Source organism: Rana temporaria, chromosome 9 (assembly GCF_905171775.1).
Source record: "Rana temporaria chromosome 9, aRanTem1.1, whole genome shotgun sequence".
In the NCBI taxonomy this organism is placed as follows: Eukaryota; Metazoa; Chordata; class Amphibia; order Anura; family Ranidae; genus Rana; species Rana temporaria.
In genome coordinates, this window is record NC_053497.1 from 140,645,421 (window position 1) to 140,667,064 (window position 21,644).

The following is a 21,644-nucleotide window of genomic DNA, read 5'->3' on the forward strand; positions in this document are numbered from 1 at the left end:
CCTCTCCAGCCTGCCTTGCATACACACGTTCAGGCCAAATACCGCTCCGTCCAAAGCGCGGTGACGTACATCACGTACGACTGGACTATCAAAGGGAAGTTCCATTCAAAGGGCGCCACGCTTTGGGCTGCTTTTGCTGATCCTCGTGTTAGTAAAAGTTTGAGAGACGACTCGCGCTTTTCAGTTTTCGTGTTTTTCAGTCCGTCACAGCGTGACGATTGTGCTATCTCCATTAGGAACGCTAGCTTTACCAGAACGAGCGCTCCTGTCTCATACTTGATTTTGAGCATGCATGTTTTTTTTCCCCTCGGGAAAGCATACACGACCAGTTTTCCCGACGGCAAAAAGTCAGTCGGGGAAAAAAAAAGCATGTTCTTTTTTTTCCCCGCTGTTTTTTCGTCGGGAAAACTGCCATGACGCATACACACGGCCGGTTTTCCCAGCCAAAAGCTGTCATGGCAGTTTTCCCGACAGGAAAACCGGTCTTGTGTACGAGGCATTAGAGGTCTATTTATAATGGAGAGCAGATAACACTTTCTGCTACACCCTGCAGTATTACTCCATACCACGTCTGCATGTGGCTATCATTTTGCAGCCCATTCATAAAATGCAGGCTGTGCTGTAGAGCCTGTGTACAGTGCATCCAGAAAGTATTCACGCATCACTTTTTCCACATTTTATTATGCTACAGCATTATTTCAAAACAGATAAAATTCATTATTTTCCTCAAAATTCGAAAAACAATACCCCATAATTACAATGTGAAAGAGTTTTGTTTGAAATCTATGCAAATTTATTAAAAATAGAAAATGAAAAAAATCACATGTACATAAGTATTCACAGCCTTTGCTTAATATATTGTTGAAGCACCTATGGCACCAATAACAGCCTTAAGTCTTTTTGAGTATGATGCTACAAGCTTGGCACACCTACAGTGGGTGACCGCGATATTGTGTCAATCTCGCTCCCTTTCTCGGCAAGATTGAGCACCTACGAGCCCCATCGCGGGAGCCAGCACTGCGGGCCCCCCCCACCCCAGAGTACCCTGTCCCCATGTTGATAAGGACAGGGCCTCTTCCCGACACTCCTGGCCGTTGGTTGTTGGGGTCTGCGGGTGGGGGGCTTATCGGAATCTGGGAGCCCCCTCAAATAAGGGGGCCCCCAGATACCGGCCCCCCACCCTAAGTGAATGAGTATGGGGTACATCGTACCCCTACCCATTCACCTGCAAGAAAAGTGTTAACACAAATAAACAACACAGGGTATTAAAATATTTTATTAGTCTGCTCCGGAGGCCCCCTCTGTCTTCTTTAGCTTTTTCAGCAGGGGGGGCTTCTTCTTCACCGCCGTCTGGTTCTCTTCCGCTCTCCGGGGGGGGGGCTTTTTCTTCTTCCGCTGTCCGGGGGTCTCCTCCGCTCTCCTTCTGCTCTCCGGGGGTCTTCTCTGCTCTCCAGGAGTCTTCTTCTATTTTCGCCACTCTCCGCTGTTGACTCGGCGCACCCCGGTTCTTCCTCCCGCTGTCCGGTGCCTTCTCCTTCAGGGCTGGCCGCCGCTATACTAGCGGCAGCCAGTCCGCTCTTCTGTGACGTCATCTTCTTCACTTCTCTTCTTCAGCCTTCTCCCGATGTTGACCCGCCGGCTCTTCTCGCTGCAATGACGGGTGCGCGGCTTGCATCTGACTTATATAGGCCTCACAGTCCCATCATGCTCCGGTACCCACGTGGGTAGGTACCGGAGCATGATGGGACTGTGAGGCCTATATAAGTCGGATGCAAGCCGCGCACCCGTCATTGCAGCGAGAAGAGCCGGCGGGTTCAATCTTTGTTTTATCAGGCAAGAGAATTTTGTTTCTCATGGTCTGAGAGTCCTTCAGGTACCTTTTGGTAAAATCTCGGTAAGCTGTCAGGTGCCTTTTACTGAGGAGTGGCTTCCATCTGGCCACTCTACCATACAGGACTGATTGGTGGAGTGCTGCAGAGATGGTTATTCTTCTGGAAGGTTCCCCTCTCTCTCTACAGAGAAATGCTGGAGCTCTGTCAGAGTGACCATTGGGTTCTTGGTCACCTCCCTGACTAAGGCCCTTCTCCACCAATCTCTCAGTTTGGCCGGGCGGCCCACTCTAGTTAGAGTCCTGGTGGTTCCAAACATCGTCCATTTACGGGTGATGGAGGCCACTGTGCTCATCGGGACCTTCAGTGCTGCAAAAAATATTTTTTACACCCTTCCCCAGATCTGTGCCTGGATACAATCCTATCTTGGAGGTCTACAGACAACTCCTTGGACTTCATGGCTTGGTTTGTGCTCCGACGTTCACTGTTAATTGTGAGACCTTATATAGACAGGTGTGTGCCTTTCCAAATCATGTCCAATCAACTGAATTTACCACAGGTGGACTTTGAAGAAACATCTCAAGGATGATCAGAGGAAATAGGATGCACCTGAGCTCAGATTTGAGTGGCATGGCAAAGGCTGTGAATACTTATGTACATGTGATTTTTATTTTTAATAAATTTGCAAAGATTTCAAACAAACTTCTTTCACATTGTCAATATGGAGTATTGTTTGTAGAGTTTTGAGGAAAGAAATTATTTTATTCCATTTTTGGAATAAGGTTGTAACATAACAAAATGTGGAAAAAGTGAAGTGCTGTGAATACTTTTCGGAAGCACTATTTGTCATAGGAGAGAGAATGCCATGATTGGAGGGGAGGTCAGTCACATGACTAAGAAAGCACAGGAAACGTGCATGAATGGCAGAGATGTGCTGGATTTTTTTCACTTTGACAAATGCTTTGAAAATAATGCAAGTTTTGTGTGGCTAATAACTTATGTCCACAGTTGTTAAAGGTGAACACTGGTCAACCCTAACGCCCCTTCCACACAGGGTGGGTACTGTTGGAGTCTGCCTGCTCAGCGGGGAATCTGTCCGCTGATCCCTGCATAGCAGACACTGCCTGCTTTCTTCTATGTGCAGTCGGATGTAAATGGACTGCCTGTCCGTTTATTGAGATTCCATTAAAGTTCATATGTGTGTAAAGGTAGGCGTCCCAATACTTTTGGTAATATAGCTTGCGTGTGTGTAAATATATACATACACACAGTGCCTTAAAAAAATATTCATACCCCTTGGAATTTTATGTGATAGACCAACACAAAATGGCACATAATTGCATGAAGTGGAAGGAAAATGATATATGATATATGATTTCCAAATTGTTTACAAATATGTGAAGTGTGGCGTGCATTTGTATTCAGCCCCCCTAAGTCAATACTTTGTAGAATCACCTTTCGCTGCAATTACAGCTGCACAATAGGGATAAAACTTTTCCGCGGAAGGGAGTTTACCTATTTGCCGCCGTCGTTTTACGGCGGCAGGTTGGCTCCCCTGCACAAGAGCCCATAGCTCTACTTAGGCTCTCGCGCTGGTTCCCATGCGTGTGCCCGGCGGGCACGATCGCCACCGGGCACACGCGATCGCTCGTTACAGAGCGGGGACCGGGAGCTGTGTGTGTAAACAAACGTACAGCTCCCGGTCCTGTCAGGAAGGGAAATGCTGATTTTCTGTTCATACAATGTATGAACAGAAGATCAGTGATTTCCCCCAAGTGAGGCCTCCCCCCCTACAGTTGGAACACACCCAGGGACATACTTAACCCCTTCCCCGCCCCCTAGTGTTAACCCCTTCACTGCCAGTGGCATTTTTATAGTAATCCAATGCATTTTTATAGCACTAATCGCTATAAAAATGCCAAGGGTCCCAAAAATGTGTCAAAAGTGTCTGAAGTGTTCGCCATAGTGTCGCAGTATTGAAAAAAAATCGCTGATCGCCCCCTATTTTGTAAACGCTATAACTTTTGCCCAAAACAATCAATAAACGCTTATTGCAATTTTTTTTGAACAAAAAATATGTAGAAGAATACGTATCGGTCTAAACTGAGGAAAAAAAATGTTTTTTTATATATTTTTGAGAGATATTTATTATAGCAAAAAGTAAAAAAATATTATTTTTTTTCAAAATTGTCGCTATATTTTTGTTTATAGCGCAAAAACTAAAAACCGCAGAGGTGATCAAATACCACCAAAAGAAAGCTCTATTTGTGGGAAAAAAGGACGCCAATTTTGTTTAGGAGCCACGTCGCACGACCGCGCAATTGCCTGTTAAAGCGACGCAGTGCTGAATCGCAAAAAGTGCTCTGGTCTTTGACCAGCAATATGGTCCGGTGGTTAACAATACACGTGGCCATTCATTAAAATGAGAAGAAAATAGGTTTAACCTTAAACTAGGGAGAGGTTTCTTTACTGTAAGAGCGGCAAGGATGTGGAATTCCCTTCCACAGGTGGTAGTTTTCGAGGGGAGCATCGATAATTTCAAGAAACTATTAGATAAGCACCCGAATGACCACAACATACAGGGATATACAATGTAATACTGACATATAATCACACACATAGGTTGGACTTGATGGACGTGTGTCTTTTTTCAACCTCTCCTACTATGCAACTATGTAAGTCTTTTTGGGGATGTCTCTACCAGCTTTGCACATCTAGGGAGTGACATTTTTGCCCATTATTCTTTGCAAAATAGCTCAAGCTCTGACAGATTGGATGGAGAGCGTCTGTGAACATCAATTTTCAAGTCTTGCCACAGATTCTCAACTGAATTTACTGTAGGTCTGGACTTTGACTGGGCCACTCTAACACATTAATATGTTTTGATCTAAACCACAGGTGTCAAACACAAGGCCCGCGGGCAGAATCTGGCCCTCCAGGCCATTTCATGTGGCCCTCACACCTCTCCTGCAACTGCAGAAGAGCTCCAGCCCTGCTCTGGTCCTCCTCCAGACCCTTACTTTCTGCTTCCAAGCAATGCATCCAGCTTCTTCCCAGCAGCAGCATAAGGAAAGGGGGGTGCACTGTAATGTAAGGGAGAGTAGGGGGACTAAACTTCTGATGGTGGGGTGGCTCTTGACATCTAATGTAAGGGGAGGGGATGCGCTGGACATCTGTATGTTTAGGGTCATTGTCCTGCTGGAAAGTGAACCTCTGCCCCAGTCTCAGGTTTTCTTCTAAGATTGCCCTGTATTTGGCTCCATCCATCTTCCCATCAACTCTGACCATCTTCCCTGTCCTTGCTGAACAAAAGCATCCCAACAACATGATGGTGCCACCACCATGTTTCACGGTGGGGATGGTGTGTTCGTGGTGATGTGCAGTGTTAGTTTTTCCTCACACACAGCTTTTTGGTTTTAGGCCAAAAAGTTCAATGTTGGTCTCATCTGACCAGAGCACCTTCTTCCACATGTTTGCTGTGTCCCCCACATGGCTTCTCACAAACTGTAAACAGGATTTCTTGTGGCTTTCTTTCAACAAAGGTTTTTTATTTCTTGCCACTCTTCCATAAAGGCCAGATTTGTAGAGAGCACGGACTGATTGTTGTCTTATGGACAGATTCTCTCACCTGAGTTGTGGATCTCTCCAGAGTTACCATGGGCCTTTTGGCTGCTTCTCTGATGAATGGTCTCCTTGCCCGGCCTATCACTTAGGTGGACAGCCATGTCTTGGTAGGTTTGCAGTTTTGCCGAATTCTTTCAATTTTCAGATGATGGATTGAACAACACTCCGTGAGATGTTCAAAGCTTGGGATATATTTTTATAGCCTAACCCTGCTTTAAACTTCTTCACAACTTTATCCCTGACCTGTCTGGTGTGTTCCTAGGCCTTCATTATGCTGTTTGTTCACTATGATTCTCTAACAAACCTCTGAGGGCTTCACAGCTGTATTTATACTGAGATTAAATTACACACAGGTGGACTCTATGTGACTTTGGAAGGCAATTGGTTCCACTAGATTTTAGTTTAGGGTATAAGAGTAAAGGGGGCTGAATATAAATGCACGCCACACTTTTCAGATATTTATTTGTAAAAAGTTTTGAAAAACATTCATCATTTTCATTGACTTCACATTTATGTGCCACTTTGTGTTGGTCCATTACAGGGGTGTCCAAACTTTTCAAACAAAGGGCCAGTTTACCGTCTTTCAGACTTTAGAAGGGCCGGATTGTGGCCAGCCAGGGTATAAAAAGTCCTGGGCCCAGCATCAGTGAGAACAAATATGGCCTTCGGGTTGGTGGTCAATTGGAGGAAGGGGAGTAGTGCCCCTAATAGTAGGAGGAATAGTATCCCATCATTGGTATCCGTGGAAGAAATGGTGCTCCATTGTTTGTCAGTGGGAGGAATAGTGCCTCATATCATAGGGAGGAATAGTGGCCTAAGGGCCGGATAAAGGGTAGCAAAGGGCAACATCTGGCCCTCGGGCCGCAGTTTGGAGACCCCTGGTCTATTACATAAAATCCCCAAAAAATACATTTATTTTTTTGGTTGTAACATGACAAAATGTGGACAATTTCAAGGGGTATGAATACTTTTTTAAGGCACAGTGGCCCATATTCTCTCTAAAAATCCGCGGGCTGCGCTTAAGGCACTTACACTCCGCTGTCCCAACTTACAGGAGCAAGTGTTGTATTCCCCAAACACTTGCTCCATAAGTTGGGACGGCGGAGTGTAAATGCCCCGGCGTAGCCTGGCGGATCTCCAAGGGGGCGGCTTGTATTCAAATTAAGCGCGCCCCCGATTCTAATGAACTGCGCATGCGCCGGGCTTGAAAAAGCCCAGTGCGCATGCTCCAGTTCTCGGCGGAAAACGTCAATGACGCCGACGTGTGCGTCATTGACGTAAAGTCGTATTCAAGAACGACTTACGGAAACGACGTACCCGATGAAAAAACACGACACGGACCCGACGCCATCCGTAACATGGCCTACGTGGGACTTGCGGAAATTTACTCCTCATATAGCAGGACTAAATTTCCGCTTACGCAAACGACGTTAGCGACGGTTACGCGACGCGAACTCGTTCGGGAATCGGCGTAGAAGGATCATTTGCATAAGCAAATGAGTCCTTCACGTAAATGCCATCTAGCGGCGGCCGGCGTCATTACATTTAAGATCCGCCAGTGTAAATGACTTACAGATGGCGGATCTTAAGTGTATCTATGCGAAAATGATTCTAAGAATCAGTCGCATAGATACACTGGCCAAAAAAGGGAGTTACAATGGAGTATCCTGAGATACTTCATCGTAACTTCTATGAGAATATGGCCCTGTGTATGTATATTTGTGTGTGTGTATACTATATTATTTAATGATATTTCAATTATTTAAACCAAGGGACCTATAGTTCTACCAACACTAGGGGTGCATCGAATGGTTTTTTTGGTGCCGAAACCGATACCTAAAATGAAAAATACACTAGGCCTAAAACCAAAACCAATACCAAATATATATATATTTTTTAAATATTTATATTTTTATATACAGTTGAACCTCGAATTATGAGCATAATCCATTCCAGGACAATGCTCGTAATCCATATCAAAGCAAGTTTCCCCATTGAAGTCAATGTAAACTAAAATAATTAGTTCCGCATGGACTTCAATGGGATGCAATACCGAATGTGGCCAAAGGTGGGGGGGGCACCGGAGAGCCTCGGAAACAGTTGGAAAGGCCCGAGGACACATTGGCTGACCTCGGGAAACGTCGGAAAGGCTGTGTATTTCCATGTCTTTCCGAGCATTGCCGAACGGCGCCGATCGGTTGCGATCGTCGTTGTTCGGCTCCGCTCGGCCCTGGCCAAATGTGGTACTGCAGGTACCCTATTAGGTTGAATTCTGCTTGCCTTGCGAGACAACACTCACAAACCAAGTCAGAATTAAAAAAAAAAAAAAATTGCTCGCAAATCAAAACGCTCGTTAACCGCATTACTCTTAAACCGAGTTTCCACTTTACAGTTGTATTATATTCGACTTTCTATTTAATATCATCAATTTAAATTAATATGAATTTATTGTTAGCCATTATTGGCACGTTTAGTGCAAGAAAAGCTCAAGAAAAATGCAGTCTGCAGTCTCTAAACCATTTCTTGTAACATGTCCCCAGTCTCTAACCATCTGATACAGGAGGTGATCAAAGACTGCAGACCTGATACAGAAGGTGGTCAGAGACTGCAGACATGATACAGGAGGTGGTCAGAGACTACAGCCATACTACAGGAGGTGGTCAGAGACTGCAGACATACTACAGGAGATGGTCAGAGACTGCGGACATGATACAGGTGTGATGGTTCAGAGATGCAATCGAACGCAAGCTGAATATCTGCTGCTGCTCCTAATTGTAAAGGGAGAATGGACATGCACGTCAGAAGCAATCACACTGAGTCGGTTCAGTTCAATCACCTCCTCAACTCTGTATATTATCAGGAAGTGTCCAGCTTCTCATACACACAGAACAATAGAGTATACGTCACTACTATGTAAATGATCAGTCTAAAAGCACATCTGGTTGGCTGAAATACAAGAAGAATGCAGGAATTTGATGTCCGAAGCTTGCTATCTCTTCACCTCCTCATTCCTTCGGTGCGTGGACAGCAGGGGGTAGACGCCATTTTACAGCTACATTCTTGCCTCGATGGGAGGGAGTACTACCAGCGGCCATTTTCAGTAAGGAATCTTATAAAAGCAGTTTATATATATATATATATATATATATATATATATATATACACAAAGTAAAATATAGACTTTAGTTTATAGTATAGAAAAGATGCGTAGAAAATAGGAATTTTTATGATTATCACATTCTTTCACACAGGAGGTGGTCAGAGACTGCAGACATGATACAGGAGGTGGTCAGAGACTGCGGACATGATACAAGAGATCAATGCAGCCTCACCATTTCCCTGTCAGATGCAACCTGCCTGTGCCCATAAGATGCAGCCTGCGTGTGTGCCCGTCAGGCAGCTTGCCAGTGCCCATCATGCAGCTTGCCAGTGCCCGTCATGCAGCTTACCAGTGCCCGCCATGTAGCCTGCCAGTGCCCGAATCAGAGCGGAGATCTCTGTGTGTCTCCTGTGATCACGTCACACTGATTCAATGTCTTACCATTGAATCATTTTGTCGTCTGTCACAGGAGGTGGGACATTGTTACTGCGGTCTGTGCAGTTCAGCTCTGTGACACATAGAGATCGCAAGGAGGAAGGGGAGGGGAGGAGGAGGAGGAGGAGGAGAGGAGAGGACTGCGGCGTGCCAGAATGATACCCCCATAATGGGCGGCACCAGGGCAGGTGGGCCGCACCAGGGGTGGCCTAGTGGGGTGGTCATGGCCCCGCCCCATCTTCGGCTCAGTTATTGACAATTTATATCTTTTGGCAATGTGCCGAAAACACAATTTTCCGCTGATATGTTTCGGCGGCTGAAATTTCGCTGCATCCCTAACCAACACCATACTTAAATGTATCTTTTTAATTAAATATTGTATATGCCTTTTTTATGTCTAGGTAGTTGCCCTTTAGTTTCTCAAGTGAAGGGATTTCTCACCTTGTGAAAATATCAGTAAAACAGTCTTCTAGAAGAGTATTGTTTGATTTTGTTTTTGAACTTCTATCTTTGCTAACCATAATGAGAACCGGCAAATTCACGTCTTTTCAAAGCAACATTTCCTATGTATAGTATCGTCACTCTAGAGTAATAAATGTTAAATGTGCAAAATTGATATTTGAACACCGATTGTATGTCGGGTTGTTCCGTATAGCATCTCGTGGGATACTGGTTGCTCACTTACTGTATAATTCCAGTATTTTTATACTTATCTTTTTCTTCCAGACATGATGGGCCTAAAAATGATGATGGAGAAAGTTGGGGTCCCAAAAACTCACTTAGAAGTGAAAAAGATGATCGCAGAAGTGACGGGTGGAAACAGTGAATCCATTTGCTACCGGGACTTCATTAAAATGCTGCTTGGGAAGCGATCATCTATTCTGAAAATGTGAGTAACTATAAACATTAATGACAGGAGAAGGTACATGGACCTCCAATGCCCACCAGTGACAGGGATGCCCCTCATTTTTTATTCAAGCTGAACTTTAAGCAGATATTTAAACACAAAAACAAATATATTGCATTGTGTAATCCTTTAATGCTAAACTCTGGGCAAAATATATTTTTTCCTATGTAGTGGAGCTGTGCCCTTTTTGTCTAGGGGATTGGAGAACCAAGATATACTCACCTAATCCTCTGTTCTCCCCCCACACAAGACCGGTCTGTGTGGCTCCTGTTCCCCCGTGGTCTAGCAGTCTTGTGTGGTGGGCTGTTCCTGAGGTCATCATGTCCTAAGACCTGCTTTGGATCGTGAAGGAGCGTTGTTTGCAGGTGAAGCAGAGGATCGTGTATTAATCCAATCGCTTGGACAAAAACGGAGCAGTTGACCCGTGTAGTGCAGGCACAGCCCGGAGTTGGGCTTTCAAAATTGAATTCATGTTTACATACAACTAACATAAGTATTTGAATCTGTCTTGATATTAGCCAACTTACATCAGAGCCAGCATTGCCAGGGGGATGCCTAGGCACACCCTAATTGCCCAGTGCACCAGGGCCCCTGATAAGGCAATAAAGCTGGTCCTACTGTGCCGGGACTGGGCCCTATCAGTTCAAAAGGGGGGCCCAGGCATCTGCCAAGTAGGATGACCGGCTGTACTGCCCTGTTGCAGACATCAATCCTCTTGTTCCTTCTCCTGCAGAACTGCTGGCTTCTCCTCCTCTCTCTCCCTTCAGCTGTGCTGCAGGGGGATCGGTTCTAGTATCTGCACCTGCTTCCCCTTGCTGTTCGGGCCCCCCCTCCCCCGTATGCCTCCCTTTGCTGCAGTACTGCTGGCTTTCCTCCTCTCCTCTGTCGATCAAAGCTTTTGCAGGCACATATGGGGACATTTCAGTTTGGAGAGTAGGGGAAGGGGTCAATAAATATGTCCTTTTCTGAATGAACACAGTGAGTGATCGGTACCGATTGCAGAGAAAGGGACTGATGAATTTATGTCCTCCATCCATTTCTTAAAGGTGAAACATCAGGGTCTGTTTAGACCCCTGATATTTCACCAAAGCTGCCCAACAGGACAGCTGAAAAATGTAAATAAATAAAATTCAATATTGTTTTTAAAATATTAAGGACTCATTCACAGTGCTTCTATCATTTCTGCCATGGCTGCAAAGCATAGCATCACAGCCGTGGCATGTGTACACCCCTAGCCACTGCCTCTGATGTTCTGTTTTTAAGCTTTGGGGTGCACACCCTAAAGTAATGTGCTCCTCACACCTATGATCCTTCAGAACTCAGACTGAGAAGGGAAGGACAACACTGGGAACAAGTCAGGCTCTGATACCTGACCATTTGCTGACAAGGAACATGCTGACAGGAGAAGAAAGCAGAGTTGATGACTTATTGCTGCTCTTTCATTGGCCCATCAGTAGACTGTAGACGAGGAAGTCAATTTTTATTTGGTAGTTATATTTTCCAAACACCATGACATGTCACTTTAGATTTCACTCTCTCTGAACATTTCCCACAACAGATTGCACTTTTTTTGGGGGGGGAGGGGAGGGGGTCATAAATGGGTATATAAGAACAATCCTTTCCATAATGAGTCTTCAGCCTTACAGACAACTGCGAACACCTGTTCTGTACATTGGGGCATCCTAATCCAGTTCCTGTTTCTATGTTGATAGCCATTAGGGCAGATTTGCTGGAAAATATCAAGTCGTGATCCCTTGAGAGCAGCAGAGTAAAGCAGCACCTGTCTGTGATGTATCAGATCGACATGTTTTGCAGTCATTTTCCTTTGTTTGAGGTAAACCACAATGTCCATCTGTTGGGGACGGTAGCACACTAATGTAATACATGTTTACAAAGGATATATTCTGCTTGGGATCTATCCAAACTTGTTAAAGAGAACCGCTTATGACTGGGCTCATGCAGGAATCTGAATATTCCGTTTTTAGTTATTATACAGGCAGCATGTCTGCCTAGCAACACTAGAGTCATTGGTTCGAATCCCAACCATGGCGCCTGTGTGCAACTAGGGTTCGATGGCAATACCGGTAGCGCTATCGGTGCCAATACTAAGCATTTGCATGAGTATCAGTACTCGTGCAAATGCTCCGATACCTTCAAGCATGGTTATTTCCGCTGTCAGCGGGAAATGTACATGAAAGAATGCCGGCAATTATCGGTTGTTAAGGAGCGGAGCCACCTGCATTCTTAACAGCCAATAACGTTTCAGCTGTCAGTGGGATTCCCGTTCCCTCCCTCCAGCTATCACCTCTGCCAGGTGCCTTCCCCACCTCCTTCCCTCCAGCCGGCTGTCACTTTTTCCATGTGCCTTTCCCGCCTTCTCCTCTCCTATGACCGGCTGTCACTTTTGCCATGTGCCTTCCCCGCCTTCTCCTCTCCTGTGGCTGGCTGTCACTTTTGCCATGTGCCTTCCCCGCCTTCTCCTCTCCTGTGACTGGCTGTCACTTTTGCTGTGTGTCTTCCCCGCCTTCTCCTCTCCTGTGACTGGCTGTCACTTTTGCTGTGCGTCTTCCCCGCCTTCTCCTCTCCTGTGGCTGGCTGTCACTTTTGCCATGTGTCTTCCCCGCCTTCTCCTCTCCTGTGGCTGGCTGTCACTTTTGCCATGCGTCTTCCCCGCCTTCCCCTCTCCTGTGGCTAGCTGTCACTTTTTCTGTGTGTCTTCCCCGCCTTCTCCTCTCCTGTGGCTGGTTGTCACTTTTGCCATGTGTCTTCCACGCCTTCTCCTCTCCTGTGGCTGGCTGTCACTTTTGCCATGTGTCTTCCCTGCCTTCTCCTCTCCTGTGGCTGGCTGTCACTTTTGCCATGTGTCTTCCGCGCCTTCTCCTCTCCTGTGACTGGCTGTCACTTTTTCTGTGTGCCTTCCCCGCCTTCTCCTCTCCTGTGGCTGGCTGTCACTTTTGCTGTGCGTCTTCCCCGCCTTCTCCTCTCCTGTGGCTGGCTGTCACTTTTGCCATGTGTCTTCTCCGCCTTCTCCTCTCCTGTGGCTGACTGTCACTTTTGCCATGTGTCTTCCCCGCCTTCTCCTCTCCTGTGACTGGCTGTCACTTTTGCTGTATGCCTTCCCCGCCTTCTCCTCTCCTGTGGCTGGCTGTCACTTTTGCCATGTGTCTTCCGCGCCTTCTCCTCTCCTGTGGCTGGCTGTCACTTTTGCCATGTGCCTTCCCCGCCTTCTCCTCTCCTGTGGCTGGCTGTCACTTTTGCCATGTGTCTTCCCCGCCTTCTCCTCTCCTGTGGCTGGCTGTCACTTTTGCTGTGCGTCTTCCCCGCCTTCTCCTCTCCTGTGGCTGGCTGTCACTTTTGCCATGTGTCTTCCCCGCCTTCTCCTCTCCTGTGACTGGCTGTCACTTTTGCTGTATGCCTTCCCCGCCTTCTCCTCTCCTGTGGCTGGCTGTCACTTTTGCCATGTGTCTTCCGCGCCTTCTCCTCTCCTGTGGCTGGCTGTCACTTTTGCCATGTGCCTTCCCCGCCTTCTCCTCTCCTGTGGCTGGCTGTCACTTTTGCCATGTGTCTTCCCCGCCTTCTCCTCTCCTGTGGCTGGCTGTCACTTTTGCTGTGTGTCTTCCCCGCCTTCTCCTCTCCTGTGGCTGGCTGTCACTTTTGCCATGTGTCTTCCCCGCCTTCTCCTCTCCTGTGACTGGCTGTCACTTTTGCTGTATGCCTTCCCCGCCTTCTCCTCTCCTGTGGCTGGCTGTCACTTTTGCCATGTTTCTTCCGCGCCTTCTCCTCTCCTGTGGCTGGCTGTCACTTTTGCCATGTGTCTTCCCCGCCTTCTCCTCTCCTGTGGCTGGTTGTCACTTTTGCCATGTGTCTTCCGCGCCTTCTCCTCTCCTGTGGCTGGCTGTCACTTTTTCCATGTGTCTTCCCTGCCTTCTCCTCTCCTGTGGCTGGCTGTCACTTTTGCCATGTGTCTTCCACGCCTTCTCCTCTCCTGTGGCTGGCTGTCACTTTTGCCATGTGTCTTCCCCGCCTTCTCCTCTCCTGTGGCTGGCTGTCACTTTTGCTGTGCGTCTTCCCCGCCTTCTCCTCTCCTGTGGCTGGCTGTCACTTTTGCCATGTGTCTTCCCCGCCTTCTCCTCTCCTGTGGCTGGCTGTCACTTTTGCCATGTGCCTTCCCCGCCTTCTCCTCTCCTGTGGCTGGCTGTCACTTTTGCCATGTGTCTTCCCCGCCTTCTCCTCTCCTGTGGCTGGCTGTCACTTTTGCTGTGCGTCTTCCCCGCCTTCTCCTCTCCTGTGGCTGGCTGTCACTTTTGCTGTGCGTCTTCCCCGCCTTCTCCTCTCCTGTGGCTGGCTGTCACTTTTGCCATGTGTCTTCCCCGCCTTCTCCTCTCCTGTGACTGGCTGTCACTTTTGCTGTATGCCTTCCCCGCCTTCTCCTCTCCTGTGGCTGGCTGTCACTTTTGCCATGTGTCTTCCGCGCCTTCTCCTCTCCTGTGGCTGGCTGTCACTTTTGCCATGTTTCTTCCCCGCCTTCTCCTCTCCTGTGGCTGGCTGTCACTTTTTCCATGCGTCTTACCCACCTTCTCCTCTCCTGCCATTGACATTTTCATTTTTAACATAATGCTGTTGATTTATGCAGTGCCTTACATACTATGCATTCATATTAGTCCCTGCCCTCAAGAAGCTTATAATCTAAGGTCCATCAGTCTCAATTTATAGAGAGCAGATCAAACTAGCAGTATGTTAATGGAATGAAGGACGAAACCAGTGTAACCAGAGGGAACTCAAGTAGGCACAAGGTGTAAACTCCCTGCAGATAGTGTCCTGGTCGGTATCGAGGACTCCAATGCTGCAATACAGAAGTGCTAACCACTAAGCCACTCAACTGTGCTGCCTTATGTACAGTACTATGTGACAGTGCTTTGGCCTAGCACTGTCTCACCACAACTCTTAGTGCCCACAATCAGCCAGCAATAGGGATTTCAATGCTGACTGCAATGGAGGAAAAAGTGCTGAGGGAAACTGGCATGGCAAGTATAAGGAGTTGGGGGGGTGGGGGTCTCCACAAGGACACTGTCACTTGGTCCTGAGAGGGTAAGGTGACAGTGTTTATTCAACAGATTTTAAATAAGTGAAGTTAAAGAGGTTGTAAAGGTAAAAAACAAAAATCCCTAAATAGCTTCCTTTACCTTAGTGCAGTCCTCCTTCACTTACCTCATCCTTCCATTTTGCTTTTAAATGTCTTTATTTCTTCTGAGAAATCCTCACTTCCTGTTCTTCTGTCTGTAACCACACACAGTAATGCAAGGCTTTCTCCCTGGTGTGGAGAAAGCCTCTTGAGGGGGCGAGCAGGAGGGTCAGGATGTCTCTACTTTGCAGATAGAGAAAGGAGCTGTGTGTTAGTGGGCATCCTGACACTCCTGCTCGCCTCCTCCCCCTCAAGAGGCCTTCTCCACACCAGGGAGAAAGTGTCGCATTGCTGTGTGGAGTTACAGACAGAAGAACAGGAAGTGAGGATTTCCCAGAAGAAAGAAGGACATTTAAAAGCAAAATGGAAGGATGAGGTAAGTGAAGGAGGACTGCACTAAGGTAAAGGATGCTATTTAGGGGGAAAAAATTACCTTTACAACCCCTTTAAATATGAGTTGACACATGATTGTTTTTCTTTAGTTAAACTCAGTGGGCTAAATGAACAATACTGAGTTTGGGAGGAGCTTGCTGTACTAACTTAGTGATGTTAGTACAGTGATCTCCCTGCTGAGCTATTGTGTTCTGACAATTGGACTGCCCCCCGCCAGAACATACCAGTCAGTGCTCACAGCCATTGGATGCCTATCCAATGCTGGTTTTCCAGCATGCTGTTCGACAGTCTGGTCTACACATGGGTCGAATGTCGAATGTCAGCTGGTTGCTGTTAAATATTCGCTCCATGTGTACGAGGCATTTGGCTGTCATTAGATTAGGATGATTAAATAGAACCTGATCCCTCATATATCGGATGTTCCTATAAGAATCTCACCTTGCATTAGGTGTCCCTGACAAAGTCTCCTCTACATCAGGGTCCCCATCAGAGTCTCACCTACATTAGGGTCTCCACCATACAACAGGTGTTCCTATCAGAGTCCCTCCTCATATCACATGTCCCCATCAGAGTGTCCCCATCAGATTGGCTCATGCACTCCCAGAGACCTAGGGGGTTTATAGTTGAAATCTGGGGGGGGGGGCATGGCCCCCCCCAGCACCCCTTAGATCTGGGTCTGGCATCACTGGTCCTTGACAGGCAGTCTTGAGCTAGACTAAGGCTGACCATACATGGATGGGAATTTGGGCCGGTTCAGCAGGGACCGGCAGGGCAGGGAATTTCCATCTAGGTATGGGCAGGGTGGTTCTAGATCGATGTCTGTACAACTGCCCTGTTGGATCTTTGATGCTCAATCAGCACCGCGGCTATAGCCTCTTGTACTTCCTTTTAAAGTAGAATTCAGACTGGGAAAGGGAGGGCCATCATAAGAGGCCAATCAGGTGTTTGATTTAACAAGAAACTATAATGCTGCGTACACACGACCGTTTTTCATGACTAGAAAAATGCAATTTTTTTAAATTGGTCATTAAAAACGATCGTGTGTAGGCTTCAGAGCATTTTTCTCGACGAGAAAAATGGGCATTAAAAATTTAGAACCTGCTCTATTTTTTTCGTCGTTTTTCTCGTCGTGAAAAACTGTCGTGTGTAGGCTTTAAAAAATGCGCATGCTCAAAAGCAAGTTATAAAAAAGGAAAATTTGCCTAATCCGCCCGAAGGGTGGCGCCATTCGAATGGAACTTCCCCTTTATAGTGCCGTACTTTACTCAAGAATTTGTTATCACGATCGTGTGTATGCAAGGTAGGCTTGAGAGGAATCGCGTCAAGAAAAACATCATTTTTTTCCATGACATAAAAAACAGTCGTGTGTAGGCGGCATAATTTATCATTGTGTATGTCATGTTTTAAAAATCTTTATAATTTACATTTACAGTTTACAACTATCTGTGAATATGAGGGCCGTCATATTTGCTTATTACAGCCATTTAACAAAGAGGTATTGATGGCTGGCACGTGCCTGTTAGTGGTTTTTATGGCCTGCAGGCATCTCCGTACCCTCCATCGTGTAGGATGGCTGGATGGTCATTTGGAATGCTGTGGGTCATGTGATTCACATTACTGAGCAGCTGCATGCAGCTGGTCTCCTTGCTCCCTACACGCTGCCCCTATTGGACTGCTAAACTAAGCGCAGAGGAAGCCGGTGCCAGGCGGGTCACTTGACTTGAACTGTGACACCCAGCTGCCTTCAGCCTTTAGCTGGAAGCAGGCAAAGCAAATTCATTAAAGAAGATCTGTCAAATGTGGACTGAAACAAGACGGAAATGTTTTTTTCTTTCATTTTGCTATGGACAGGCAGTCAGTAGAAAAGCAGTTGTTTGATACTTTTTATTTAAATTTGTGACACCAAAGCAGAAAGCATCTGGCCTCTATACGGGAAACATAATTATTCAGCATGGTCAGGCCCCCACACAGGATTACTATTCACAGACTTGGAAGAAAACAACTTGTCTTTAAAGCAATGGTCTCCAAACTGTGGCCCATGGGTCGGATGCAGCCCTTTACCTGTCACTGACACCTATAGTGGGGCACTATTCCTCCTACTGATATCCATGAATAGGGCACTATTCCTCCTACCGTATTGACACTCATGATGGAACACTATTCCTCCCACTGACGCCAATGATGGAGCACTATACCTCCCACTGACACCAATGATGGAACACTATTCCTCCCACTGACGCCAATGATGGAGCACTATACCTCCCACTGACACCAATGATGGAGCACTATTCCTCCCACTGACACCAATGATGGAGCACTATACCTCCCACTGACACCAATGATGGAGCACTATTCCTCCCACTGACACCAATGATGGAGCACTATTCCTCCCACTGACGCCAATGACGGAGCACTATTCCTCCCACTGACACCAATGACGGAGCACTATTCCTCCCACTGACGCCAATGATGGAGCACTATTCCTCCCACTGACACCAATGACGGAGCACTATTCCTCCCACTAACACCAATGATGGAGCACTATTCCTCCCACTGACACTGATGATGGAGCAGTATTCCTCCCACTGACACCAATAATGGAACACTATTCCTCCCACTGACACCAATGATGGAGCACTATTCCTCCCACTGACGCCAATGATGGAGCACTATACCTCCCACTGACACCAATGATGGAACACTATTGATCTTTTATTGAAAAGAATCAAGCAACCAATTTTATACAAAAGTAAAAAACATAACTATAGTACAAAACTTCAAACATAAATCCAAGGAATACACATCCGGGTTCAGAATATATACAATATATACACTATACACCACTACCAAAACATTACTACAAAACTATTTACACAAAGCAGCAGAGAGGGCCTAAGAGGCACAACCCGTCACCTATGTACGCAGCCATTTATCAAAAATGTATCAAAAATAATAATCTAGGGTGATAAGAGACAGACAGCCACACCCGGGAAAGAGACTCCTGGCAGTCAGGGAGGCTTGAAACCCCTCCACGCCTTCAGCCAAGCCCCCTGACCCCGCTTGTCTCTCTCAAGCCCCCGAATCTTCCCCACCTCATGCACAATGTCATACACCACCACCTCAACAGGAAGGATTTTTTGCCGAATGCTGACCTGACACCGTGCGTTCCAGGTGAAATAACGGACCACTAGGCTAACTAAAAAAAGTGTATCCAAACAAAAACCTCCACCGGTACTGAATGCTCCGTACACCCACTCGGCATAACCCAGCCTGGAGAGGAAAGGAACACCGAGCGCCCGCCCCACCTGTTTGTACACTTCTATGTTAAAAGGGCAACGAAGCAGAAAATGGTCCATAGTCTCCTCCTCACCTGCACACTCCTCCCGAGGACAGCTACGATCCACCCCACTGCGGAATTTCAAATTGCCCCGAACATAGAGCCTCCCATGGAAGCACAACCAGGCCAGATCCCTAAATTTAGGAGGTATTCTATCCAAATTAATCAGTCTCAACCCCACCCTCAAAACTGGGCCTGGGCAATCCCTTAAGGCCAGTGGGTCATGAAAGACTTCGCTCAAGACTCGACTCATAAGGTCTTTCCTCGGAACCGATCTGAGATCTTCAGCCGACAATCGCCACTGCCGCAGTAACTTCAGGCACGGAGCTACATAGGCTGGTAGCTGACCACGATGACCCCTGCGATTCTTCACTTGGCCACCTTCTTCCCAAAGTCGCAGAAAAGGACTAAACCAAGATCTAAATATGCCTGCCCATCCAGGAGGTTCCACTGCAAGCATACTACCAATGTTAAACTTGAGAAATAGCAGTGAAAAGAAAAGAATTGGGTTGACCATACCTAAGCCACCCTCCCTCCTGGATAGGTAGGTGACATTCCTCTTGATGGGGTTCAGTCTGTTCCCCCACAGCATCTGGAAGAACACACTACTGATCCTAGCATAGAGAGACACTGGCAAGATGCAGACAAAGCTGACATACAAGAAGATCGGAATCAGGTAGGTCTTAATCAGATCAACCCTTTCCCTCATAGATAACTTCCATCTCTTCCAGTTAACCACCTTAGCATTGGCAATTTCCAGTCTGCCTTCCCAGTTTTTGAGGCCATAATCGCCGGGTCCAAATTCAATGCCTAGTATCTTAATTCTTTCCCGGGGCACTGGAAAGGTGTCCGGGAGATCAAACCCCTCACCTTCCTTTCCCATCCAGAAAACTTCGCTCTTTTCCTGATTGATCTTGGAGCCCGATGCTTCAGAATACCGTGATGTCAGAGAGACCACCTCCTCCGCCTCATCCGTCCCAGTGACAATCACCGATACATCGTCCGCATAAGCAACAACCCTCAATGGCGGCTCACCCGGGAGACCCACTGGTACCCCACACAACATGCCGCTCTCTAGCCTCCTGATGAAGGGGTCGATTGCAAACACATAGAGCAGGGGACTCAGGGGACAGCCCTGGCGCACCCCGGAGCCAACCTCAAAGGACTGCCCAACCCAACCATTAACAAGAGGGAAGCTTTCTGCCCCCTTATACAAGACTTTCAGCCAATCAACAAAACCACCCGGCAGACCGTACTTACTAAGGAGCAACCACAGGTACTCATGGTTAACACGATCAAAAGCCTTTGCCTGATCCAATGTCAGCAAGTACTTTCCCCAGCCTGCAGCCCTGCACCGCTCCAAGGCCTCCCGGACAGCTAACACCGCTGTGAAGGTGCTCCTACCCTGGACAGAACAGTGCTGATGGCGAGAAAGCAAAGACTCCGCTACTGACGACAGGCGCCAGAAAAATATCTTCGCCAGTATCTTTCTATCGACATTAAGAAGGCTGATGGGGCGCCAATTCTCAATCATCGAAGGATCTTTACCCTTTGACAGAAGAATCACAGCCGAGTGCCTCATGGAAGGGGAAAGCACCCCCTCAGCAAGACAACTGTTAAAAACCTCTACCAAATGTGGGGCCAGGATAGACTTAAAGGCTTTGTAAAACTCAGCCGTCAAGCCATCCGGTCCGGGTGACTTTTTGATGGCAAGCTGTTCAATTGCCCTCATCACCTCTTCAACTGTGATCTCCTCTGTCAAATTCATCAATGGAACATCTCCACCATTTAGACCTGGAGTAGAGTCCAAAAAGCTTTCCATCTTGTCACGGTCAAGCTCTTTCCTTCCAAGAAGGTCGGCATAAAAGGACCTCACGACCTCCAGAATCCCTGACCTGGACTTTGTCACGGAACCTGTACTGTCCTTAAGGCCAACGACCGCTTTAACAGCTACACCTTGTTTGCAGTTCTGGTAAGGGTCAGGCGAGTGGTACTTCCCATAGTCCCTCTCCAGAACCAAAGAGGCATGCCGGTCATATTGACACTTCCTGAGAAGGAGTTTCACTTCGGAGATTGCCCCAGGATCTCCTCCTCTCGAGACAAGAATATCCAGCTTCCTCCGCAAACGTTGGTAGGTCATGTATTTATTAAACTGTGTTCTATTGGCTAGGCCTCTGAAGAATCCAGCGATCCTCTTTTTGGTCAGCTCCCACCACTCAGCCTTGCTGCTACAAAAGTCCAGGAGGGTCACCTGTGCCTGAAAGAATTCCTCAAAGGATTGTCTAACATGTTCTTCCTTGAGTAGAGTCGAATTCAATCTCCAGATGCCCTTTCCCCTCTGAGGGGCGTCTGAAGCATTCAGGGCCACAGATAGCATACAGTGATCAGAGAACTCTACTGCCTGCACCACTGGGGGTGAGAAAGCAGAGGCCTCCTTCAAAAAAAACCTGTCTATCCTACTCTGACTATTACCACGATGAAAGGTGAACCCGGTGTCATCCGGGAGGTGCGCAATGTGCACATCCACAAGACCAGCATCCCTAACCATACTATTTAAAAAAACGCTATCATATCCCAGCCTGTCCTTGAAGGCCTTCCTGTCCTTGGGCCTAGTTACTGTATTAAAGTCACCTCCAAAGACCACTTGCCGGGATGTAAAAAGAAATGGCTTGATCCTTGTAAAAAGGCATTTCCTGTCCCACTTTGTGTGCGGCCCATAGATATTAATTAGGCGCAGGTCCTGCCCTCCCACAAGGACGTCTAAGACCATACATCTCCCAATCTCCACCTCAATAACCCGCCGGACAGTTACCATGCCGGTTTTAAACAACACCGCC

At 47.1% G+C, this 21,644-nt stretch overlaps 1 protein-coding gene across 1 annotated transcript in view; it reads left to right on the forward strand.

Moving 5' to 3' along the window:
* Positions 1-21,644, forward strand: part of AIF1L (allograft inflammatory factor 1 like) — a 153,501-nt gene that overhangs the window by 80,088 nt on the left and 51,769 nt on the right. The window contains exon 5 of the mRNA XM_040324668.1: positions 9,715-9,877. Within this exon, the coding sequence (XP_040180602.1) occupies positions 9,715-9,877 (163 nt within the window). The remainder of the gene's footprint in view (positions 1-9,714; positions 9,878-21,644) is intronic.